Here is a 25,027-nt window from a genome sequence, read left to right as displayed (position 1 = left end):
CCTCTTCCCACCCTTCTCCCCCTCCCCCCACTTCTTTACCCCTCCCTCTCCAGTCCAAAGAGCAGTTAGGGTTCCCTGCCCTGTGGTAAGTCCTAGGTCCTCCCCCTCCGTCCATATCTAGGAAGGTGAACATCCAAACTGGGTAGGCTCCCACAAAGCCAGCACATTACGTAGGATCTAAACCCCTTGCCATTGTCCTTGGCGTCTCATCAGCTCTCATTGTTCGCCATGTTCAGAGAGTCCAGTTTTATCCCATGCTTTTTCAGTCACAGTCCAGCTGGCCTTGGTGACCTCCCAATAGATCAGCTCCACTGTCTCAGTGGGTGGGTGCACCCCTCGTGGTCCCGACTTCTTTGCTCTTGTTCTCCCTCCTTCTGCTCCTCATTGGGACCTTGGGAGCTCAGTCCAGTGCTCCAGTGTGGGTCTCTGTCTCTATCTCCATCCATCACCAGATGAATGTTCTATGATGGGATGTACTCACTCATAATTGGTTTCTAGCCATAAATAAGGGACACGGAGCCTACAATTGGTGAACCTAAAGAAGCTAAGTAAGAAGGTGAACCCAAGGAAAAACATATAGTTATCCTCTTGGCTATGGGAAGTAGACAAAGTTGCCGGGGAGAAAATTGAGATCTTGGGGGTGGGGTGGGATGGGGGTAAGGGGAGATGGGGAGAGAAAAGGGAGAAGGGGAGGATGGGGGGAACTTGGAGCAAAAGGAGGATTGGGATAAAGGAAGGTTGGATAGGGGAGCACGGAAGCACAACTCTTAGTTAAGGGAGCCACCTTAGGGCTGGCAAGAGATTTGAACCTAGAGTGGCTCCCAGGTGCCCAAGCCGAGGTCCCCAGTTAATTCCTTGGGCAGCTGAGGATAGGGAACCTGAAATGACCCTATCCCATAGCAATACTGACGAATATCTTGCATATCATCATAGAAGCCATTACTTAAAAAAAAAAAGCCTGACTGAATAATTCTCCTAAACATGAAAAAAAATCAAATTAATTATTTTTTTAGGCTGTAATATTAAGGTGAGATTTTTATTTGATGCTAAGTTTACAGAAAGCCTTCTAATGAAAATATACAAGTGAAAGCTGTACGATAACTTAATAAACATTTTATATTAGGCAGACTGCTTGTCTTGCTCTTTGCAATCACCATTCACTGTAAAACTGTTCGCTTTCATTCTAAAACTCGGTTCTCTTGTCTCAACACTGCAGTCCATGGTATTATTGAATATATAGGATTATTGGATTTGATATTTTCCCACAGCTATTGCACAAGTCTGTTGTGTGTTCATGCTATCTACAAGTCTCTGCATGAATAAAAGAGTAGATTTCACATCGTTTGAATTTAATTTCTACTGAACGAAACTTGGTGTCTTGATGCCCTCATTGCCTTTTATTTCAGATAAAGACCTTAGAGAGACAGCCTAAATATAAGAGAAACAATGGATTTTCTCAAATTATCCACCGTTTATGGTAACAACTCCTTTTTTATTAGTTTGAACTGAATTTCCATGGTAACTAGAATGCTTGCAAAAGTAAACTTCCCATGATACCTTAACAAGACGAGTTAGAAACCACATTGTCCTTAGTTGCATGCATGGTCATCTTCCACAGGAACCTAGGGTCCCCAGTTAAATATTAAAACCTGGTCACCTTTCTATGGAGATGAAAAGATCTCTCCTGACTAGGTTAATGTAGAGTTGGAGACATAACTCAGCAGAAAACCTGAGAAACCAAGGTAAGCCACACACAATCAGATCTCCAGGAATGAACCATTTTAAGCTGTCAGAAACCCAGTGTGTTGCAAAGGGCCTATCATGAAGGCCAGGCTGGGGAAATTCTTATTTCAGTGATAGGTAGAGAAGCTTGGCATTACTGAAGATAGATGGATAGATAGATAGATAGATAGATAGATAGATAGATAGATAGATAGATAGATAGATAGATAGATGATAGATAGATAGATAGATAGATAGATAGATAGATAGATAATGGATAGATAGATAGATAATGGATAGATAGATAGATAGATAGATAGATAGATAGATAGATAGATAGATGATAGATAGATAGATAGATAGATAGATAGATAGATAATAGGTAGGTAAGTAGGTAGATTGACAAACAAACAAATAATAAATAAATAAATCACATTAAATGTGTAGTTAAACACAATGCGGAAGGAGTCAGGGATGCTGTTAAATAACTATCAAAATATAAAATAAAAAGTGGCAGCCAGGCTGTGGTGTCATATACCTTTAAACCTATCACTTACTCAGAAGGCAGAAGCAGGCTGATTTCTGTGAGCTCTAGGCCAACCAGGTCTACAAAGCAAATTCTAAGATGGCAGGGTTATTACACAAAGAAACCCTGTATTAAAAAAACAAAATCACAAAAGGCAAACACTATGACTGAGCTGAAACCACCCTTTGTTCAAATATAGGATGATAGAGCTGTGTGGTCCTTACGATGGCCCAGATGCTTCTGAACAAAAGCTGAAATCTAGACTTTTAACTACTATCTCTATGTAACCAACCACCTGAAAGATTAGTGGAAATATATATATGAATTTCATCAGTGTTCAAGTTATGACTTTGTTTGGTCCCACTGGGTCTGGATCCTCACCTGGAAGGGCACAAAGGCCAAAGCTTAGTGACAGGACACTGGAGTTATCAGGAGATTGCCTCTGATGAAATGATCCTGATCCTGTAAGTCTACACCGAAAATGGAACAATTGTGTAGTGTCCTCATAGATGCCTTTTGTTCTCTCAGGTTTCCTCATAGTAGGGAAGCTCACAGTGCCAGATGGGTGTCCCAAACCACAAGCGGAATATACACTGCCTTTTCTGACATATCCTCATTCCCTTAGTTATACGAGACCTACAAGCCAAGCAAGAATAGGTATTAGACATCATTGGTGGACTGATGACTGGCGTGGCTCAAGGATGGAAAATACTATTGGAGCCGGGCTTGGGACACACAGCCTGGTGCACCAGTTACTCAATGTCAATACAGTACTTATAGATGCTAGCAATATCTTGAAAAACATTAAATACTTGTGAATTAAACATAATATATCTGTTAATTATTCTGCCTATTTTCTAAATTCTGCTGTACACAAAACGTGAGTATAAAGGAATCAATGTACTTGGGTTAGAGAGTTGCCTCAGCCGTTAAAGGCTAGGCTCACAACCAAAAATATAAGGAATCAATGTACAGATACTGTTCCAAGAAATTGGTATTGCAGATTCATTCAGGGTGGTCATGTGAAGCAGTAGTACATGGTCTGCAAAAGATATTTGGAGGATCAGGGCAATATGTGTGCCCGATCAGAGAGAAGACAAAGACTGGTGTGCTAGAAGCTAATGTAAGGGAATGTGAGGGGCCCTCAAGTGGAGGGTTGAGAGGCAGTGCAGGAGGCTTCAGGAACTGATGCTCAGCTGGGAATTTACTGACATGGTACAACTAAGCCCAGAGTGGGTATCATCTCGTGCAAGGACCAAGAAATTAAAGTGTAATTCTCTCCCGAACCACAGTTCTGTCAGGAGAATCCAGTTATAAAGTACTGAGGTTTGCAAAGGCATTCCTTGGAATGACACAAGGAAAACAAAGGCTGGACACATTACCAAGGAATAAAATAGCATGTGGTAGAGTTTGGTATACTCGTGAAGTCTAAAAGCCCCAGTCCAGAGTTGATCTTTGTTGTGGGGGTAAAATAAGATCAAAAGGATTGTAAGAGCTGGAGGTAAAGGAGGAATACTACAAATAGTGTCTTCTGGACCCGACAGGGCCATTGTACTCATCAGCTCACAGCAGCTGTGGCTGCGTGCAGTAGACCCACACCAGATGAAACAATTGATATTTTATCATGAATGGGGTGATGGAATCATAGGCTCAACCCCTAGCTGAGAGTTATTTGACAAACAATAGTTGCTGGGGGAGGGAGACTCTATTATTCATGGGTAGTATAGGTTATCCATCCTTCAGGGGATGCCCTACACCTATGCATATAATCGGGGCATTAATTGGACTCAGTAAGTTATAAAGAAGGGACTTGAAGTCAAGGTGGAGGAATGTTGAAGGGGAAGTGAGGGAGAAGTTAGAGAAAGGGATTGGGTAGTAGATATAATCAAAATGCAATGTATATGCTTGATAAAATTCTCAAAAAATATATGAAGAAAATTAAATTTGAAAGTGTGTTTGCACTAAACCAACACAGTATTAAAGCTCAATACATTCTTTTTTTGTTATGATTCTTAAATCATAAAAAAATCTACCATATAACCCAGCTTTATTTCTCTTTAGCATATGCCCAAAAGATTCAACATACTAATCTGCAGATGCTTGATTCAGCTTGCTCATTGTCGGTATAGTCACAATATCTAGTAAATGGAAACATGAATGTTCTTCAGCTGTTGAGTGGATAAGAAAGTTGTGGAATGTACACATAATGTAATTCTGTTCATTTATAAAGAAAAAGAAAATTATGAGCACTTCCCAGTAAGTAGACAGAACCAGAAAATATGATGCTGAGTACGGTAACCCAGAACCAGGGAGATAAATGCTGCATGTTATTTTTTATTTGTTGATCATAGCTCCACATCTTTAGATGTGAGTTATAACCTGGAGAAACCACAGAAGTCAGGAAAACAGAAAGAGACTGTCAGTGGGGCAAGATAATGAGCTTCGGGTAGAGGGAAGGAGGCTAGCATGTCATAAAATATGAAAGGAAAATAGGAAAAATAAAGGAGGAAACCCACTGATAATTATTGTACCAGTCTGCTCCTATAAGGTCAGCTAGGGTTCCTGGGGAGGGGGATCCTCAAGACCAAAAAGAAAAGTCAGAAAAAAACAGAAGACAGGATAGAATCAGGAGGTCTGTCTGGTCATGCTGAAGCAGCCAAACAGCCCAGAGTTTATTTCAGAACCTGCTTATATACAAAAGCAGAACAAAGCACAGCACAGGCAGGCAGGCAGTGTCTAACCACAAGACCATTCCTGTCCTTGAGTGAGCAGCCTCCTCTCCATCACGTACTTGCTGCTCAGAAGCAGCCTTACTTTCTATCTTGGTGTTCCTGGGGTTTGTCATCAGCACTATACTGTCTACTAGATAGAATGTTCTTTCCTCCTCACAGCCCTCAAGGTTATAAAAAAAAAAGTGGAGCAGGCAAGCTTGAACTCAAATGACTTCTTTAAGTCAAATTGACTCCAGATGGAAACTGAGTCACACATGGGATCCCACAAATTATGTGTATATTATGGCAATATATTATATATGCATAATTTAAAATATATTTATTGTATATTTAGTATCTATTTAGCATATATTATACAACTTGGATTAACAGTTGCCTCACCAAAGAACCTCAGACTATCTACTTAAAATTCCCAATGCCAGTCACAGGAACTCCGTTAACATTATTATACAGGGGAGGTTCCTGAAACAACACAGGCCATTGCCATTGTTTTTAGTTGCCTAAGAACATGAAAGTAAAACCATATCGCTGAATTCATCACACACTTCAGATACATGATGGCATTGAGCTGCTACTGAACTAGAAGGCTTCTCCCGAAGGACTAGCCAGCTCTCTTAGTATCAGAGGTGCTATGAAAGCAGCCAGAGAAACATAAGCAATAGTTATATCTAGCAATAAAGCCTGTGAACAGCCATGAACAGTATGACACACTATGTTCAAAGCTACAATAGTGACAGGTGCATCTTAGGAGTAACTAACAGATATCTAATTGTACCTAAGGCCCACCCTGTGGGAGGAAATTCATGTCCAGTACTATAAACCTAATTAACCACTTTTGAATGGTAAGATCATGGACTCTAGAGAAAACATTCTCCAAGAATGTATTGCAAAACACTTATTATGCCTCACTGTGACTATAGTTGCTAATCGCATGATGTGTGCTAGAAAATAATGTGTTATCACTGCCAAAATATATTTATATAATTCTAAGATATATGTATCCATGATTGAGTGAATCAAAAAGGCATAAATAGCTTCTAGTTGCTTTGTCCTGGAATTGGACTGCCTGCTTATTTCTGACCCAGAACTTGTGACGGAGAAGTTGGTTTCAGAGTCTGAGTGTCTGATACTTAAAAACATGAGAAATTCCAGAGCTTCTGAATTTTAACATTGCCAGAATAAATCCAAGTAATTAGCTGTGTAATTCTGTTATCCAGGACTGAATGAAATTCAATTGCAGGAGATGTGAGAAGGAAACAAATGAGAGAGGCTGAGGGGCTGGGCAGGGAACACATCAGCATTTCCAGTGGTCAAAATCTCTAACAATGCTAATAAAGGCACCATACAGAGGCTTTGCTCTGTGCCAGTTGTCTAGAAACAAACGTGTAGCTCAGACCTATCTACTGGGTTAGTATAGTTTTCTTTCTGAGGGTTTTGCTGTGTTTGCATTGTTTCTTGAAGTATCACCGTGGACTCCTGCATCAGTAACACTGTAAATAAATTTGAAAATGTCTGTACATCAGCTAAGGACAATTGGCTTAGAATTCTAATTATAGTATAGGGTTATACATATTAGATATCAGGGAGTTATGGCCGTAGAGAAAGAGGTAAAGCTTTAAAAATTAAAAAGTGCTAATGCAATGAGAGGCAGTCTGCATGAAAATGTGAGAGAAACCTCCTGAAAGCAAGTGTGGCAGGAAAGTCCTTTGTCCAGCGTGAGATGAATCACTGGAGAGAAGCTGGCCATTGACCTGGATCCTAGGAGAGGAATGAAAACGTTCTTTTTTTTATTGAGAAAAGGAAAAAAAAAGTTTCTGCCTCCTCCCAGCCTCCCATTTCCCTCCCCCTCCTCCCACCCTTCTCCCTCTCCTCCTACCCTTCTCCCCCTACTTCTCTCCGCCTCCCTCTCCAGTCCAAAGAGCAGTCAGGGTTCCCTGCCCTGTGGAAAGTCCTAGGTCCTCCCCGCTCTGTCCATATCTAGGAAGGTGAACATCCAAACTGGCTAGGCTCCCACAAAGCTAGCACATTAAGTAGGATCAAAACCCTGTGCCATAGTCCTTGGCTTTTCATCAGCCCTCATTGTTCGCCATGTTCAGAGAGTCCGGTTTTATCCCATGCTTTTTCAGTCACAGTCCAGCTGGCCTTGGTGAGCTCCCAATAGATCAGTCCCACTGTCTCAGTGGGTGGGTGCACCCCTCGTGGTCCCGACTTCCTTGCTCATCTTCTCCCTCCGTCTGCTCCTCATTTGGACCTTGGGAGCTCAGTCCAGTGCTCCAGTGTGGGTCTCTGTCTCTATCTCCATCCATCACCAGATGAAGGTTCTATGGTGGTATGCAAGATATTCGTCAATATTGCTATAGGATAGGGTCATTTCAGATTCCCTATCCTCAGCTGCCCAAAGGACTAACTGGGGACATCGCCTTGGGCTCCTGGAAGCCACTCTAGGTTCAAGTCTCTTGCCAACCCTAAGGTGGCTCTCTTAACTCAGAATTGTGCTTCCGTGCTCCCCTATCCAACCTTCCTTTATCCCCATCCTCCTTCTTCCCCAAGTTCCCCCCATCCTCCCCTTCTCCCTTTTCTCTCCCCATCTCTCCTTACCCCCATCCCACCCCACCCCCAAGATCCCAATTTTCTCTCAGGCAATTTTGTCTACTTCCCACAGCCAAGAGGATAACTATATGTTTTTCCTTGGGTTCACCTTCTTACTTAGCTTCTTTAGGTTCACCAGTTGTAGACTCTGTGACCCTTATTTATGGCCTTGAAACCAATTATGAGTGAGTACATCCCATGTTCATCTCTTTGGGTCTGGGTTACCTCACTCAGTATAGTGTTTTCTATTTCCATCCATTTGCATGCATAATTCAAGAAGTCATTGTTTTTTACCGCAGCGTAGTACTCTAATGTGTATATATTCCACACTTTCTTCATCCATTCTTCCATTGAAGGGCATCTAGGTTGTTTCCAGGTTCTGGCTATTACAAATAATACTGCTGTGAACATAGTTGAACAAATGCTCTTGTCATATGATAGGGCATCTTTTGGGTATATTCCCAGGAGTGGTATTTCTGGGTCCAGGGCAACCTACTGACTGGGAGAAGATCTTCACCAACCCCGCAACAGACAAAGGTCTGATCTCCAAAATATATAGAGAACTCAGGAAAATAGACTTTAATATGCTAATTAACCCAATTAAAAAATGGGGCACTGAACTGAACAGAGAATTCTCAACAGAAGAAGTTCAAATGGCCAAAAGACACTTAAGGTCATGCTCAACCTCCTTAGCTATCAGGGAAATGCAAATCAAAACAACTTTGAGATATCATCTTACACCTGTCAGAATGGCTAAAATCAAAAACACCAATGATAGCCTTTGCTGGAGAGGCTGTGGAGGAAGGGATACCCTCATCCATTGTTGGTGGGAATGCAATCTTGTGCAACCACTTTGGAAAGCAGTGTGGCGGTTTCTCAGGAAATTCGGTATCAACCTACCCCTGGACCCAGCAATACCACTCCTGAGAATATACCCAAGAGATGAAAACGTTCTTAGAGAACCATGCTCTGTACTAAGGAATTGTCACTCAGCCTAGAAAAAGCAAGGTGCGAGAATACACAAGCACAAGTCAATTCAAACATCCCACAGCAGAAAACCTGCGAGTAGAAGTCCAATTTCTCCTTTCTGTAAAAATCTCCATTCTTCTGTTTGTCAGTAAACGTGTTTCATGATACTTTACTCATGAAACAGAAGGCTTACCTGATATCTGTCACATGCTGTTTCTGTGATAAACTTAGCCTCACATGTTGTCCAAACAAAATCATTTTTATCAATGAGTCTTTCCCTTCTCAGACTTTGTTATGTGGATTTAACTTCCAACGTGTGGTATGTGGAAATAGCTCTTGAAACAGGAACAAATGGTTTGAGAATATTCTGCAGCACAGGAGAGAATATGTTTGTGGTTTGAATGGTAAAGAGTATAAACCACAGTTACCCCATAACCACAACATAACAGTGATTACAGCCTTAGAGTCACCTACTGTCTTAATTAGGGTTTTATTGCTTTGAAGAGACGCTATCAACAAGACTACTATTACATAGAAAAAAATTTACTAGGGTAGTTAGCTTACCGTTTCAGAGGTTCAGTCCCTTATCATCATGACAGGGATCATGGTGATGTGCAGGCAGCCATAGTGCTAGAGTAGCTGAAAGTCCTACATCTTTCAGACAACAGGAAGTTATCTGAGACACTAGGTGGTATCCTAAGCATAGGAAACCTCAAAGTCTGCCCCCACAGTAGCACACTTCCTCCAACAAGGCCATACCCACTCCAACAAAGCTTTACTTCCTAATAGTGCCACTTCCTATGATATTATGGGGCCAATTTCATCCAAACTACTACCCCTGTCCTATTTAATTAAGTAGATATCATACCGATGTTTACAGCACTGAAGTCCTATTGACATACATAAATTATGAATCAAACAAAAATATGTGTATGCAGTTTAAGTTGTGTCTGCTCCAAACCAGGATTAAGTAACATCTACGAGTTTGTACCAAATGCATGTAACCGTTCATTTAACAGTATCATGTGCCATGAAACCTAATTAATCAGTCAGTGGATAGTCTTGTTTCTAGAAAATAATTGCCTTGTTATAATGATAACTAACAGAAAATTAATGTCCTCATAAAATTTCTCACCCTTCAGTTATGCAATAAAGGGTCAAAACAAGCAAAAGATAATAATCTAAATTGAGAATAAATGATAAAATAGTGCCTATAATAGGAGTTTATTTGTAAAAGTGTTTGAATAGTGTAACATCCCCAAATAGTGACTTGCAGAAATGCCTTTCTCTATTGCTTGCTGTGCAGCACTCTAAAAATACCCATTTTATGCAAAGGAGATCATCGCCAAGCTGATAATAATTCTACACTGGATGCCTTATATAGATCATCTATCTTGATCTTTAATCTATGAGCAGAACAAATATGTCACTTACCTCATGAATAATCAGCCTATATTTCATCCTATGAACACTGATTACCATCAAGTGAAACTTAGGGAGGCATGTATAGCTATTTAATGTTTCAGAATATTTCAAGATGAAAACCTCCTTGGCATGTCAACTTTTATGAATATTAAAAGTGAAGCTATGTGGCTATGTGTTCATTGGTAGGAGAATCACCCATTATCCCCAGCAGTTGAGCACCTGATATGTAGTAGACACTTATGGGGTTATCACAAGTCATATCCTTAGTACTGGAGGGCTATAAATTATTACCAATAAATGCATGGATCCTGGAGTACAAAGGGATTAAATGATTGCCCTCAAATGGCATTTACATAAAAGATTATCTCTCAGCTTTTACAGTGAAATATTCTGTTTCATACCAGTGGGTTAAAATAATAAAATGATTTTTTTTAAAAAACTTTAGTTTCCTACACATAAGTCACACATTGAAGGCTTGAGACTGTTTGCCATCCTTGAGACTGAACTCTTTGTCTCTCACAGTTGAGTTACCATTCAGTGGGAGATTCCCGTCTCATATTCTCTACACAATGAAACAGAAAAATGATTAGTTTCTTGTCATCTGTATTCCTGTCTTTCTCACACCACATGATGCCTTTACTTGCTGCTATGATTAAGTCTAGACACTTGACCATCAAACTAAGACAAATTCTTAAAGATCTGTCCCCATTTTTTGCTCCATGTTGAACATGGATGACTGCTCCAAGTACTATCTCCCTGGATACTTTGAAGCAGCAGAGCTGCCTCCCTTTCTCTGGTCTGAGTTTTGTCTAATATTTCCCTTAAGACTCCCTTGTTCTTTCTGACCTGGGCAATGCCTACTAACTCTGAACTATTAGTATTATTAGTATTAGTATTTTGGTGTTCAGTAGGTAACAAAAGTAAGAAAAGGATATTTCATACTTACTTAATTGGTTTTTCTGCTCCATTGTTATTCCCACCACAGTATTTTCAGTCTCTTTCATTTGATTTTTATTATGATATTTTACAAAATAGACAAAATGTATTTATCTATATGTAGCTGCCAGGCTTTTGTTTTGCTATTATTGTGACTTTATAGTCATTATATCATTACTCTGCACAGCTGGGGATAATGAACATGGAAGAATACTTTGGGAGATGAGTGAGAAGGGACACATACTGATGGTTTCTGAGGGAAAATACAAGGAATAGACGCGTGGAATCATTGCTTACATTCTCCTAGCAAAAAGATTTTGAAATAGGTATAGGTTTGCACAATTTGATGCTGTGTTAGAGACTTTTATTTTATTTACTAGAAATAACAGAAGATTTCCCTGACTAGAGAACACTCAGGGATAACCATCAGAACCAGGAGGCTAACATACACACACACACACAAATACAAACACACACACAAAGCTGATAAGATGTCTGATACAGTCTCCCTTTTCTCTGTGCCAGTAAGGATCAATTAACATTTTGAATGCTACGGAAGGACACAAAGACCAGTGTGCTGTTCTCATTAACCTGAGCTAAATCTTCATGGCTTTGCAAACAGGGATTTTCACGGAGCTGATGAAATTGAACAGAAGGAATCGAGCATCTATAAATGAATATGGAAATAAAAAAACTCCAATTGGTAATTTGAGGTTGGGTGCTAGGATGAAAATTCACCTATGTCCAATAATTTTGGACATATTTCTGTCAATGCAAGAAATCAATATTGCAGAGTAGATGTAGGAAAACAGGTGAGAATGACTTCCTAAATTATAAGTGTAGTTGCATCAATTTTATAAATCTCTATGTATGATTTTCATATTATTTCATTATTTTTAACACTTTAACTGGTCACTTAATCGTCAATTGATTAATTTGTATCTCATATTTTACATAATATATAGAGTAAGGTTTCTCAACACAGCTATTGTTATAAAAGTCCTAATTAAAATTATAATGTTATTGGTGATGTAGAGCTTAACTACTGTTGTGGCCATATTAGATAAAATGGTTCTAAGAGCTGGCAAATATGCGAAATCTGAATTTCTCATCATTTAATCAAACAATATCTAGTTAGTTACTTTTACACTTAAACCTACAACATCAGTAAATATTTGAAAATAAATGAAGATGATTGGACTTTAGGAGACAAGAACCTTATCAGAATAATAAATAATTTGTTACAAATTTTAACTAGAATTATTTACATAAAAACAACATGAGTGAATTGTTTTTGTGTGTGTGTTTCTGCTCCATTTGTTCTCAACACAAAGGCTTTCCTATATCTCATTCTTTCAGAAAAAAAAAAATGTTTCTATATTCCTGATTCTGACATACAATGCTCTCATCCTTAACTTCCTTTTATTCTATTGTTTTTTCATCCAATCAACAAATATTTGTTAAATACCTGTTAACCATCACGGGATTTCTTTTATCGTCAACTTTATTATGTGTGATATTGGTTAAAATTCCATATCAAAGATGTTCCACAGTTGAGTGGGTGGCACAGAGAGAGTTTGTCGGTTTCCTGATTGACAGGGGATGACGGGTGCACTAAATTCTACCTTTCCAGTCCAAGACTCTGGCTGGTGAGACTGTCACTAACATGAGTTGTCCAAAGTGGAATTAGTCAATGATATTTCTAACCAGTACCATGAAAATTTAGTGGAAGTAAAGGAAAGGGAATTTACTTACAAGTGCAATGAATTTTTAGTATCACTCTGCATGCGACCACAGTCATATAAGGCACTACAAAATGTTGAGCCACTCAGTTTCTTAGGAAGGAAAGGACTGACCATTTCCGAGGAGATAACAAGAAGTATATTATTAGATCATCTCATCATCAAATGTGACCTTCCTTCTTTCTTTTGTAAGAGAAATACCAACCTTCTCCACAATGTAGAATATAATAGCTTTTAATTGTAAACAGAGACTGCTCATGCATTTCCCAGTCACCCAGACCCTAATAATGACACAGAAACTGTACTAATTACAACACTGTGTGGCCAATAGCTTAGGCATATTCCTACCTAGCTCTTATAGCTTAAATTAAACCATTTCTATTAATCTATGCATCACCATGAAACTGTGGCCTACCAATAAGGTTCAGGTGTCCTCCTTTGGAAGCTACATGGAGTCTCTTTGACTCTGCCTATTCTCCTTATATATCTCTGTTTGGATTTCCCACCTGGTTATACTCTGCCTTTTCATAGGCCAAAGTAGCTTCTTTATTAACCAAAGGTAATAAAATATATTCATAGTATACGGAGGGGAATCCCACATCGTTTATTAACCAAAGGTAATAAAATATATTCATAGTATACGGAGGGGAATCCCACATCTTTTAATTACTGGAACTAGCTCAAAATCCAGCATCTCCATGATCAGTTAGGTCTTGATGAGATCCTATAAGATCTGGTACCTTGTAAAACGGTCAACACATGGTGCTTTCTATCTGTCCTCACACAAAAGACCCAGGATAAAGAGGTCAGAAAGGAACAGAGTAACTGTTCTGAAAGCTATGGCTATGAAAACAGAAGGCTACAGTGAAGGCTCAGTGGCAATGGCAGCTATAAAATCCAGCCAAGTGGAGGCAAAAGTGATAAAATAAGTTTCCAATTTGTTTATCTGGCAGTTTTGATTCTGTTTCTGGGAGTTATGCCAGCTCCCCTGGAAGGTTCTTCTATATCCTCCTGGTGAATGGATGCATCCATGTGCATATCTGAAGTGAGTACTATAGCGTTTGTCCTTTTTGGAGGCTTTACAATTTGTATAGCCTCCTTCCCACCAGTGAATGATCAGAGGCACAAGAACTGTCTGGAAAACTGACAGTGTGGAGGAACCTAATGGAAAAAAAATGCCTTAAAGCAACATTAGCTATCTCTTGTTGACATATAGAAAACTCAGTATCTCAATAAGGCCTACATTTCCAAACCCTCTATCAATTTAAATTCTAGAACTAACGCAAACCAGATAGAGACAACCTCTTTTAGCAAAGTGTTCTTCACCCTCATTCCTTCATTTTTCTCAAAAAAACATGAAACACATTCATTTTTCTTAACAAACTGTGAGGTAAGCAGCAGTGTAGAGCAATCTCATGGTCAGTCTAAAGTTGAGGTGCTACCCATGGTATGGTCTATGCTTTCTCTTTATTCAGAGAGTCAATAGTGGGTCGTCCAACAAAAATAGATTGTCCTTAAATTTGAAATGGCCTTGGTTTTCACATTACTTCTGTACACATCTTGGGATTCTTCACTTTGTAGAAAAAAGACATATATAGGTGGAAGGGTGTCTAACCATTGCTTAAAGAACTTTGTGTCAAAGAAAGACCCTTCTTATGGAAATAATACTGAGTAAACAAAAAACATGGGCCCTACAAAGTCCATTATGACAGCAAGACATAATAGTACTCTGTGTCTCTTATAACCTGAATGTGACAATTCCCTCTTAGAGTGATTATATCTTTCATGAAAAACAATAATTATATTTTCTTTGTTGTAGTCTGTCTCATGGATTCCTTCTTGACCTCCTTTGCCCTTACCAATCTACATCTTAATGACAATCCAATGTTATAGTACAGTAATAGCATCAGATTGTGTTCAGCAACACTGTCTAGATACATTATACTCCAGGAGACAGGATCAGAAATTTACTCCACAAAAAGTTGTTACCAACGCCAGGATCTTTCCTTAGTTTTCTTATACTTAACGCATTTTGAGTCTCAGAAAATTAACACAGTGACTATCAGGAATTTGCTGAGTCTGTGTGAGGACCCTGAGTTGGTTTGTATCATTTCTTTTTTAATGTTTGTTTTTATTTTTACCATATGTACATGTGTGGGTTGTGTATGTATAGATGAAGGCAGGTGTCCACAGAAACCAGAAAAGAATGTTGAATCACCTGGAGCTCTCGTTAGAGGTGATTAGAAGCCTCCTATCTTAGATGCTGAGAGCCTAACTTAAGTCCCTCTGCAAGAACACACTTGTTCTGAACTGCTGAGTCATCGCTCCAGCCCAGGATTGCATAGCTTCTATTAAGATATATATGTGAAAGAAGCTACAAATGTCCAGCTACCAGTGAATGCTATTAACCGTCTATGATACAAAGATGGGAAGAATAGCTGTCATTCAGCATTTTTTATAGATTCTATGTAAATATTGAAAGCAATAAAGGCTGGGCTAAGCAATCTTGTCTTTTTTCAGTTTCTTTCATTAAGATTATAGTTGGTTCACTATAAATTGCATCCTGGGAAAATAAATGCAACCAAATTTATTTCTGTTTTTCATCCAGTTTCTAAGGCATAGACTTTTTATTCTTTCTGTGCTTTTACTTTCAATTAAATCTTAAATAATTGGTCTGTTGATAACTAAAGGAAACTCCTGAGGAAAAAGACAATATTCACAAAACACATCATTTCAGCCCCTTCTGTATTTTCTTCCAACCTATACCCATGTTCAGATCTTATACAGTTTGATATTTGGCATGAAATCACTTCCCTGTCAAAGTGCTTTACACCCAAAAGGAATTTGAGGCTAGGCAGGGAACTTGTTCATAGAATGCTTATGTAGTAGGTTCAATCCCTAAGGTTGTCAATAAGAGAAATTAATAATACTAAGATAATTAATTAATTAATAGTCAAGTATATGGCAATGGATCAGAGCTAATTTAAACCAGACACATTTTTGACAAAATATGATATTATTATAAATACTATGGAGCCTATAATAATAGTTACAGTATAAGAATTATCAAAATTATAACTTTTCTATTTTTTGCATGTTATTCTTAAAATGTCCAAGCTGACTAAAGCCACTCCTTTCCAGACTATTTATGCTCCTACTAGATAATTAACCCTTGTGCGTCACAAATCTTGAGAGGCTGTCATATGCCAAACATTGATATAGAAAAATCAGTCTGGGGCAATAATAGAAAGTAAATAAGGGAGAACAAAACACTCAGACCTGTAATCCTGAGCACAAGCAGTGGGAAACAGCTGCTAAGAAAATGAGCAAATGCACGTTGAGTGTTTACATGATACTATGCTGTGATTGGCAAGTGCCCAAAGGAACAGCAGGGGACACATGGCTGAGTGCTAGTCCTAAGAATGATCAGGAGACCCTCCTGTAAGTGACGTAAGTTAAATACTGAAAGAATGGGGACAACTGAGCATGGAAGAAAAGCATTTCTCAGATAATAGGTCAGCAAGTGGATGGACACCTGGACAATAGCAAGTCGTCTGTAATCAAAGAACATTCTAGAGTATGGTGTGCCTTGAATTGAGTACAGATGGGGAAAATGTGTAGAGTGGGGCCTGAAATAACAGGCTTTTATGAAAGTTGCATCTTTTTTTCTAAAGAACACTGGGAAGACATCCATAGGCTTTGAGTAGAGAACTCCGATGCTTTAATGCCTCTTTAACAAGGACAATGTTAAATGTCTTTACTATACCTGCAGCTGTGAAAATGTTGGTGCATGTTCTGGTTCTGTACGTATATACAAGTAGAAATTAAAGAATTTGCTGTTAGGATTAAACGTTACACGTGGGATGAAAGAGAGAAGCCCGCATGCTGTCATTGAGTGACACTAACAAGCTTCCAATGATAATGATAGAAGAATGTAAAAGGAACAAGGAAGTATGAGGTGGGAAGAAAATCGGATTTTCACTTTTGAATTTGAAAAAGTTCATTTTGACCAGCAAATAGAAATGTACACTAGGCTATCACAGACTTGAGAGCAGAGAGGAGGCGCCAATGGTGGAGACATAATTGAGAAGCCATCAGAATAGAGTGGGCATTTAACCACAGACACAGCTGAGGGTGCTCTTGGCATTAGAAAACAAGGAGAAATTTTCTAATAAAATCTCTAATAAATGAGAGTAGGTGGTTGGGAAATGGGAAATTTACTAAGAGAGAAAAATGAAGAAATTAATAGATAGATGATTGATAGATAGATAGATAGATGATAGATAGATAGATAGATAGATAGATGGATAGATAGATAGATAGATAGATAGATAGATAGATAGATATAGAATCAAGGCACTTCTTGTCAACAGTCTTCATTATTTCCCTTGAGTATTTTTTATGATGGTGTTTATGCCTGGAGTTTACTGGGGAGTTTACTGAAGTTACCTTAGCACACATTTGACTTAGAATATCTTGTAAGGTTCTAGTTCTGATTCTTCTGTTTACAGAATCATTGATTCCTGTCTAAATCTGTTGCAGTGTGCCTGAATACTATGACTACGGTCATGGAGTAAATGAGGATGCCTATGACAGCTACGGTAAGACTTTTTCCTTACTATGGTTATAAGATCAGAACTACCATCTGTCACTGACAACTCAGAAATTACTTCTGTATCCACCTCCCTGCCCCATTTTTCACAGAAGTACTGGCTACATTGATTTATGTAATTCCACAGCAATATTTGACTTACAGAACTAGTGCAGAAAATTGGACAGAACAACTTTGATCAAAATTTGAAAAGAAATTAATCACAATCATAGATCATTTCTGCAGCATAGGTGAGCAGTCAGTAGTGCTGCCATGTTTCAGCATGCCCATGACACCAGCATTGATGTAACCTCAATACCGTGTCTTTCCTTTTGTCACAAAGATATCTGTATAATCTACATTTAAATATTTTTATTTTTCTATGTGTCTACAACCAGTTAGACCAACACCATTTGTTGAAGATGCTTTCTTCTTTCCATTGTACAATTTTTGCTTGTTTTTGTCAAAAATCAGGTGTTCATAAGTGAGTGGATTAATTTTGGGGTTTTCAATTCTATTCAATTGATCCATGTGTCTGTTTTTATATGCCAATACCAAGCTGTTCTTATTATTTTAGTCTTTAATAGACCTTGAAGTCATGGATGATAATGTCTCCAGAAGTTCCTTTATTGTACAGGATTGTTTTGGCGATCCTGAGTTTTTTTTTGTTTTTCCATATGAAGTTGAGTATTATTCTTTGGAGGTCTGTAAAAAATTGTGTTGTGATTTTGATGGGCAATGCATTGAATCTGTAGATTGCTTTTGGTAGGATTGCCATTTTTACTATGTTGATCCTACTTATCTAAGAGCTTGGGAAATCTTTCCATTTTATGATATCCTCCTCGATTTCTTTCTTCAAAGACTTAAAGTTCTCATACAGATCTCTCACTTGTTTGGTTAATGTTACCCCTAAGTTATTGTATGTTATTTGGCTATTGTAAAGGGTGATGTTTCTATGAGTTCTTTCTCAGTCTGTTTAAGGGAACATGCATAGGACTGAACTAGGCCCTCTGAATGTGGATGACAGTTGTGTGGTTTGCTCTGTTTGTGCGGCCCCTGGGTACATGAACTGGCTTTTAAAATCCATTTTCTATGGTGGGATACCTTGCTCAACCTTGATGCAAGGGAAGAGAGGCCTGGTCATACCTTAACTTACTATGCCAGACTTTATTGACTCCCCCAAGGAAAGCTTACTCCTTTTAAGTGGCGGATTGTGGGTGGGATGGGGAGAGATGAGGGAGACTAGAGAAGAGGAGGGAGGGGAAATTGGGGTTGGTATGTAAAATAACAAAAAATTTAAATAAAAAATACTTTTAGACTTCTAAGTGCAGATAATTTTATTATATAATGAGTTTTAATTATTTCATTATCATATGTGTGTCTTAAAATTCCAAATAACATTTGTCTTGTAGGCATTAGCATTTAGTAAAAATATTAGTCTATAAAGTTGATTTCAAAATGTATTATTGAATCAAGAATATCACTTAAAATTAAGCATAATTCTATCTAGTAAACACTTGCTGAGTGCTTGTGATCTAGCTATACAATATAACATTTTGATGGGTTTGGTTCTGTAAAATGTTCAGTTAGCAGGTTCACCTTGAAAATGACGTTTAGACATTTATAATTTTGGATTTTCTTTAAAATTATGCAATGGCCCCTATTATTCTGATAGAGAATAAAGAAGACAATGGCATTATTTACATGTTTGAAGCTTCATGCCATGAAAGTGTATTGCTATGTCAGTATGGTGGAAAAAGAGACACAGATGTTGTGAGGCAGAGGGAGAGGAAAATTCAGAAGACCATGTCTGGGAAGGAAAGCAGAGATCATCAGTTAAGGAGGGAAACACAGATGGTGGAAGAAGGCAGGCAAAGTCTGGCAGCAGGGATTAGGGCATCATGCAGGGAGACAGGGTGGTGGAGAATTAGGCATCTTGATCTAAAGACAACAGGAAATAAACTGAGACACTGGTTGTGGCTTGAACATGCATGAGACCCCAAAGTCCACCTCTGCACCTTCTAATAATGGCACTCATTATGGGATCTATTTTTTCTCAAACCACCACAGAGAGTTAAGGTCAATGTTACATCACCTTAACTTCTGTGGTAGTTTGAATGATAATATTCCCCATAGGATTATATGTTTGAATACTTGTTCCCTAGTTAATGGAACTGTTTAGGAAGGATTGGGAGGTATGGCTCTGTTGGAGGAGGTGTGTCACTTGGGGCAGCCTTTGAGGTTTCAAAGGACTCATGCTATTCCCAGTGCAATTTCTGTCTCCTATTTGTGTTCTAGACAAGGTTTTCTGCTCTTCATGTGGTTCTCCATGCCCTTGTTCCTATATCATGGACTCTAACCCTCTGAAATCATAAACCCAAATTAAACACTTTCTTGTGCATTGCCTCTGTCATGGTTTCTTATCACAAAATAGAAAAATAACTATGATAACCCCCAAGTCTCCTCTTCTAGGTCTATCCCAAAAAAAAAAAACATCTGTGGTGACATTGCCAAGGCAACTGGTGATTAGAAAGATCTGAGGGTGATAGTCAAACTCTCACCATTTAGAACAGACATACCCAGGCTAAGGTTGCACCTTCTGCCTTTTGCCCTGATCACCAAAGTCTTCAAGGAGCCAGCAAAAAACAGAAAGTAGCAGAAAGACACTAAATACAGTGTAAATACCACTTTGATGACTTTGTCAACATTGTCTGACTGGGGTGGGACTGGTATTACCCAGAGAATGTTCTGGAAGTATTAAGGAGCTCCCAGGTACTACACAAGATGTTGCAGTAATGAGGATGGATGGCTGCCACCATCAGGAAATCATAGATGACATAATCAGGGGTGCTGTGGAAGCTCAGCTAATATAAAAGCAACATGAGAGAATTTCAATAAATGATCATCTGACAGAAAAGACACAAACTTAGCTTTTTAAGAATTTATTTTACTTTTCACACATAGGTACTAGCTTTTTGATGATATACAAAGTAGGTATTGTTTTTCCATGGCTCCTGTTGTTTCTTCTTAGAAATATATGACTGTATACATGTTGTATTAGATTATAATCTTTATGAGTTTAGAACCTAGGATTCAGAAACCAAGTGTCCCGAATTGGTATAGATCTGGACAAAGTCAGAGAACATTACTCATTTAAAAAATGCTTATTAAATGGCTATGAAATGTAAGTGCTGCGCTCAGTGATGGTAATACTACAGTGAAAATCCTCCTGGAACTTCATTTCTAATGAGGAGATATATTATCATTCATGAAACGTCCTGAGATTTTTCATTGTAGTCATTATTTTTCACACTTGGTATGTCAGTCTGGGGAATATAGCTCTCATCTTTCCTTTATGGAATCATATGCACTGAAATTAGTGCTGCGTTTGTTGATGTGCAACAGGATGGTTTGTGAAGACATGAAAAATTAAATACTAAGAGAAAAAATTTAATTAGGGAAAGAACCAATAAAACAAATAAACAGTTTTCAGAAGAACTGCAAGTAGCCAATAAACGCATAAAAAAATTAATCAACATACTTCGCCTTCAGAAAGATGAAAAATGAAAATACTTTAAAATTTCATTCCACCCTTGTCAGAAGGGATAACATCAAGAAAACATATGACAACAAACACTAGTGAGCGTGTGGGGAAAGATGAACCCTTACTCGGTGCTAGTGGCAGCATAAACTGGTTTAGCCACTATTGAAATAGTAAAGCGGTTTCTCAGAAAAGTGCAAATAGGATATCTCAGTTAATATCACACTCTGGACTATGTAACCAAAGTCCTACCATAGAGACATCTGAGCATGAATGTTATTGCTACCAGACTCACAACAGCTAAAAAAAAAAAAATAAACAAGGCAAGATATCCATCAGCAGAAGAATGGAGAAGATGGCAAATATGCGCAGTGAAGTTTTATGGAGCTGGAAAGGACAATGAAATCATGACCTCTGCAGGAAATGTGTGGAACTGGATAACAGTATATGAAGTGAAATAAACTAAACTCAGAAAGATAAACAGCACAAATCTTCTGACGTGTGTGTGTGTGTGTGTGTGTGTGTGTGTGTGTGTGTGTAGGTGCATGTATAGATGTGATCATAAAATTATAAAGGGAACCATGAGAAGGGGAGAGGAGACCTTAAGTGGATCAGATGATGGGTGAAAAGAATAGGATCAGCAAGGGTTGAGGCCAAGGGAGGAGGAAAGGGCTTAGGTAAGGAACCAATGACAATCATGTATGAAGATGGCATAATGAAACCTATTATTTTCTATGTCAAGTTAAAAAGCTAATTAAATTGTTTTTCTTCTCATGGTAGATAAAAGTATTGTCTATCTCTTCTCTATCACTAGCTTTATACAATGTTAAATGTAGACTTTAATGTATTCCATATGAATAATAAAAATCAACTATTTATATGATCATTTGAAAATGATGCACTCTTTTTTTGCACAAAATATAGTGTTGTGGGATATTTGATCGCACTGTGAAACCCTGTGTCAAATAAATCAACCTTGGGTCAGTGAGTGGAGCCAGCATTTAGCCATAGAGAGTGCAAAGAGACAGGGAGATGGGTAGAGAGATGCACAGGTTGAGGAAGCAACAGTCCTTTGTCCCCGGTGCCTCCATCTCCTGATGAGGATGGTAGAAAAAACAGAGCATTGTGAGCATCAGAATGCTCTTCAGAAGGATAGCGGTTTCCTCTATTCAAAAAATCCACAGATAGGATCTCTTTTCATGATCACACTTGGTTTGAAATCAATAGTAGGAAGTATCCAGTCCTTCCATGTGACTCTTTATTCAAAGTCTTAATACATTGTAAGTGTGCTTTGAGTATTTTAGTCCACATTTGGAATGCATGTCTTTCATGATTTTGTTGTTGTTGTTGTTGTTCTTGTGTGTGTGTGTGTGTGTGTGTGTGTGTGTGTACTGCATGCATGTGGTATCTGAATATTAACTGATTTACTCCATAGTTTTAAGAATACAACATTTCCCAGGCTAGTTACAAACTGATGACTGAAGTACTTCTCCCCATTTAAATTCCCAAGTATCTGGGACTCCAACTCTGGGCCTCCATTTTATACAGTTTATTTTGAGTACCATCAGATGAAAAGAACTTTTGTCTCTTTGGGGTTCACAGTTCATTGTTGAAATTAGAAATATAAATTATATATTTGCAGGTAATTTGAAATGTTAAATGCTTTTCTTGCAACACTATAATACTAAAATTTAAATATAACTAAATATTTAAATGTATTGGTATTAAAGATCATCTAATATTTAGTGTGTTTTCAGATCCATCTTATTAAACTAACATTTATTATATTTTTAGAGTGAATTTATTTTTAGATAATGAAATATATGATTAGTTAAAATTTAAAATCAGTTTCTGTCTAACTATAATATTTTCTAATTGAGTCAGAATTACGAAAATGATTTTGGATATGTCTGAATAGTTTATAATTCTATGGGGATGTATTTTAATTACAGGCCAAGCATTAGCTTACCCAAGTAAGACTTCACATGAGAAACACCCTCTTCATTCTCTAGGAGACTGACAGCTACGAATGGACAGCGATATCATCTTCTCAGAGAAAAGAGTTGTTTATTAAAATGTAGTTAATGTATGAACCAGAGAGCTAATTATGCATCCACTCGTTAGTGGCATTTTAAATGACAGCTGTGTGGAACCAAAGAGGATAATATTAATACACTGTCTTGAAATGGATGGGAGCAAAAAGAAATCGGGAGCTGTATTTCAATCCAGGGCACTGGAGTGCTGCACTCCAAGTAGATTGCAGAACACGAACATCCTCATTTTTCGTTAAGGAGCTAGATGATTATTATCCCAGTGTGAAAATAAGCCTGCATTGATTAATCTGTGAAAGCAGCTAAAGAAAATGAAGCCAACTGGCATTCATGCCAGCCCTGGGATTGAAGAACAAAAGCCTGCTATATTTAACAGTAAATAGAGATACACATTTGAGAAATTGATTTTACAAAAGATGAGTTTTCTACAATTACCAAGAATATAAAAGTCACTGAAAATAAAATACATTCAAAGGATTTGTTTGTCCTAGGATTTAATACTGAAACTTTTTGTACTCCTAAGGATAATATCGCGTAGTGTAACAGGCTGCCAATCAGCTCCCAAATCATGACACAGAGACTTATTAGTTATGAATGCTCGTCCTTAGCTTATGTTTGTCCCATTACTCTTACAGCGTAATTAAACCTTGCTTTCTTCATCTGCATTTTGCCTCGGGGATTTTTACCTTTCTTTCATTCTGTGTGTCTTACTTTTCCCAGTGCTTCCATGTCTGACTGACCGGTGGCTGCCTGACTTGCTGGCCCCTGCCTTCTCCCTCTCTTTCTCCTTTGTTCTCTCTTCTCTCTGGAGCCTAGATTCCTCCTCCTACTTTTTTATTAGACCAATCATGTGCCTTAGGCAGGCAAAGCAACACATCTTTACGTCATTAAAGAAGTTCAGCATAAACAAATACAACATCTTTACATTGTTAAAGTAATTTCCATAACATTAACAGATGTAACACATCTTTACCTAGTTAAAGCAATATTCCACGTCAGCGCAGTTATTTCATCTCAATGTAAAAATTTAAACTTTATATTTTAACTGAAAGACAGCCTACTGGAATTGTGTTCCTAAAGTATCTTAAAATTCCTTTATAAGCTTAAGAATAAACTAATTTCCCCTCATAATATTTCAGAGATTGCATCTAATGGACATCTAATACAATTAGCCCTGATAATCATGGATATCATTTCCCCTTGAGGTGACACAATCTGAGCCAGCAGGGGTGGGGAGATGGCTCAGTGAGCTAACGTGCTTGACACACAAGCCTGCCAACCTGAGCCAGGACCCTCAGAACTTAAGTGGAAGCCGAATGCTGTAGCAGTCACACAGTTGCCTATGATCCCAGTGCCTCTTCTCTAGGGCTGTGCAGAGCAGACTCAGGAGATCCCACTGAGCCTAAAAGCCTGGTTTATCTCCAACAAGATGAAAGACAAAAGCTAACATGTGAAGGCTGATCTCAGTTTTGTACAGGTTGTATACCCAGAAATAGTGAATACGCACACACACACACACACACACACACACACACACACACACACACACCAGAGCCTCACTACTTCATTGCTCTATTTGGTAAGTTTTTACATTGGGTATATTTAAGATTTAGATTCTATTTTGAATTTTCCACTCTTAATTAGACAGCTTAAGGCAGCATCTGCCTATGGTAGAGACGGTGAACTTTCAATTACACTGATAAGCTTAGAAAAAAATAAAAGGCTACTTTTCACTCTTGATGAGCTGCGTCAAGATCTTCTGAGAAGACGGCAAGTGGTGAGGATGAATGAAAAGTTCACTGGACACCACACCCTAGTTTGGGGGTACACAGTGAGATAGTACTGTGGATGGTTAGCAATAGGGCGCAAGAGTGGCAATTGTATCTCCAGAGCAACCAACAGAGGAACATGGAAACACAGTCCTTCAGAGCAGATTATGGAGCTTAAAACCTGGTTTTTGTTTGTTTCTTTCTTTGTTTACTGAGTGCTATGCTGAGTGTCTTTCTGACCAAACACTGTATAATAAGAAAAAAGAGTTGTGAAGGAAGCAGGTAACTAGGAGCTGAGTTTCTTATCAATGAAGCAATGTAAACATGCCTGTCTTCTTCACTGAACTAAAGGGAAGAACTTAGTTCTTTATATTACTATTTGGTTCTCCCATGTGTTATTTCTCATGCTGTCCTCATGAATTTTCAAATCTGTG

At 38.3% G+C, this 25,027-nt stretch overlaps 1 protein-coding gene across 3 annotated transcripts in view; it reads left to right on the top strand.

Moving 5' to 3' along the window:
• Positions 1–25,027, top strand: part of Khdrbs2 (KH RNA binding domain containing, signal transduction associated 2) — a 393,774-nt gene that overhangs the window by 356,712 nt on the left and 12,035 nt on the right. For all 3 annotated transcript variants that reach the window (XR_012911354.1, XM_075980542.1, XM_075980543.1), the window contains exon 8: positions 17,184–17,242. Coding sequence is in view for 2 of the 3 variants with exons in the window: in XM_075980542.1 (XP_075836657.1) it covers positions 17,184–17,242 (59 nt within the window). In the remaining variant the exon portion in view is untranslated. The remainder of the gene's footprint in view (positions 1–17,183; positions 17,243–25,027) is intronic.

This window comes from Microtus pennsylvanicus, chromosome 7, assembly GCF_037038515.1.
Source record: "Microtus pennsylvanicus isolate mMicPen1 chromosome 7, mMicPen1.hap1, whole genome shotgun sequence".
Lineage (NCBI taxonomy): Eukaryota > Metazoa > Chordata > Mammalia > Rodentia > Cricetidae > Microtus > Microtus pennsylvanicus.
The sequence above is the reverse complement of the archived record's forward strand: the minus strand, read 5'-3'. Positions and strand labels throughout refer to the sequence as shown.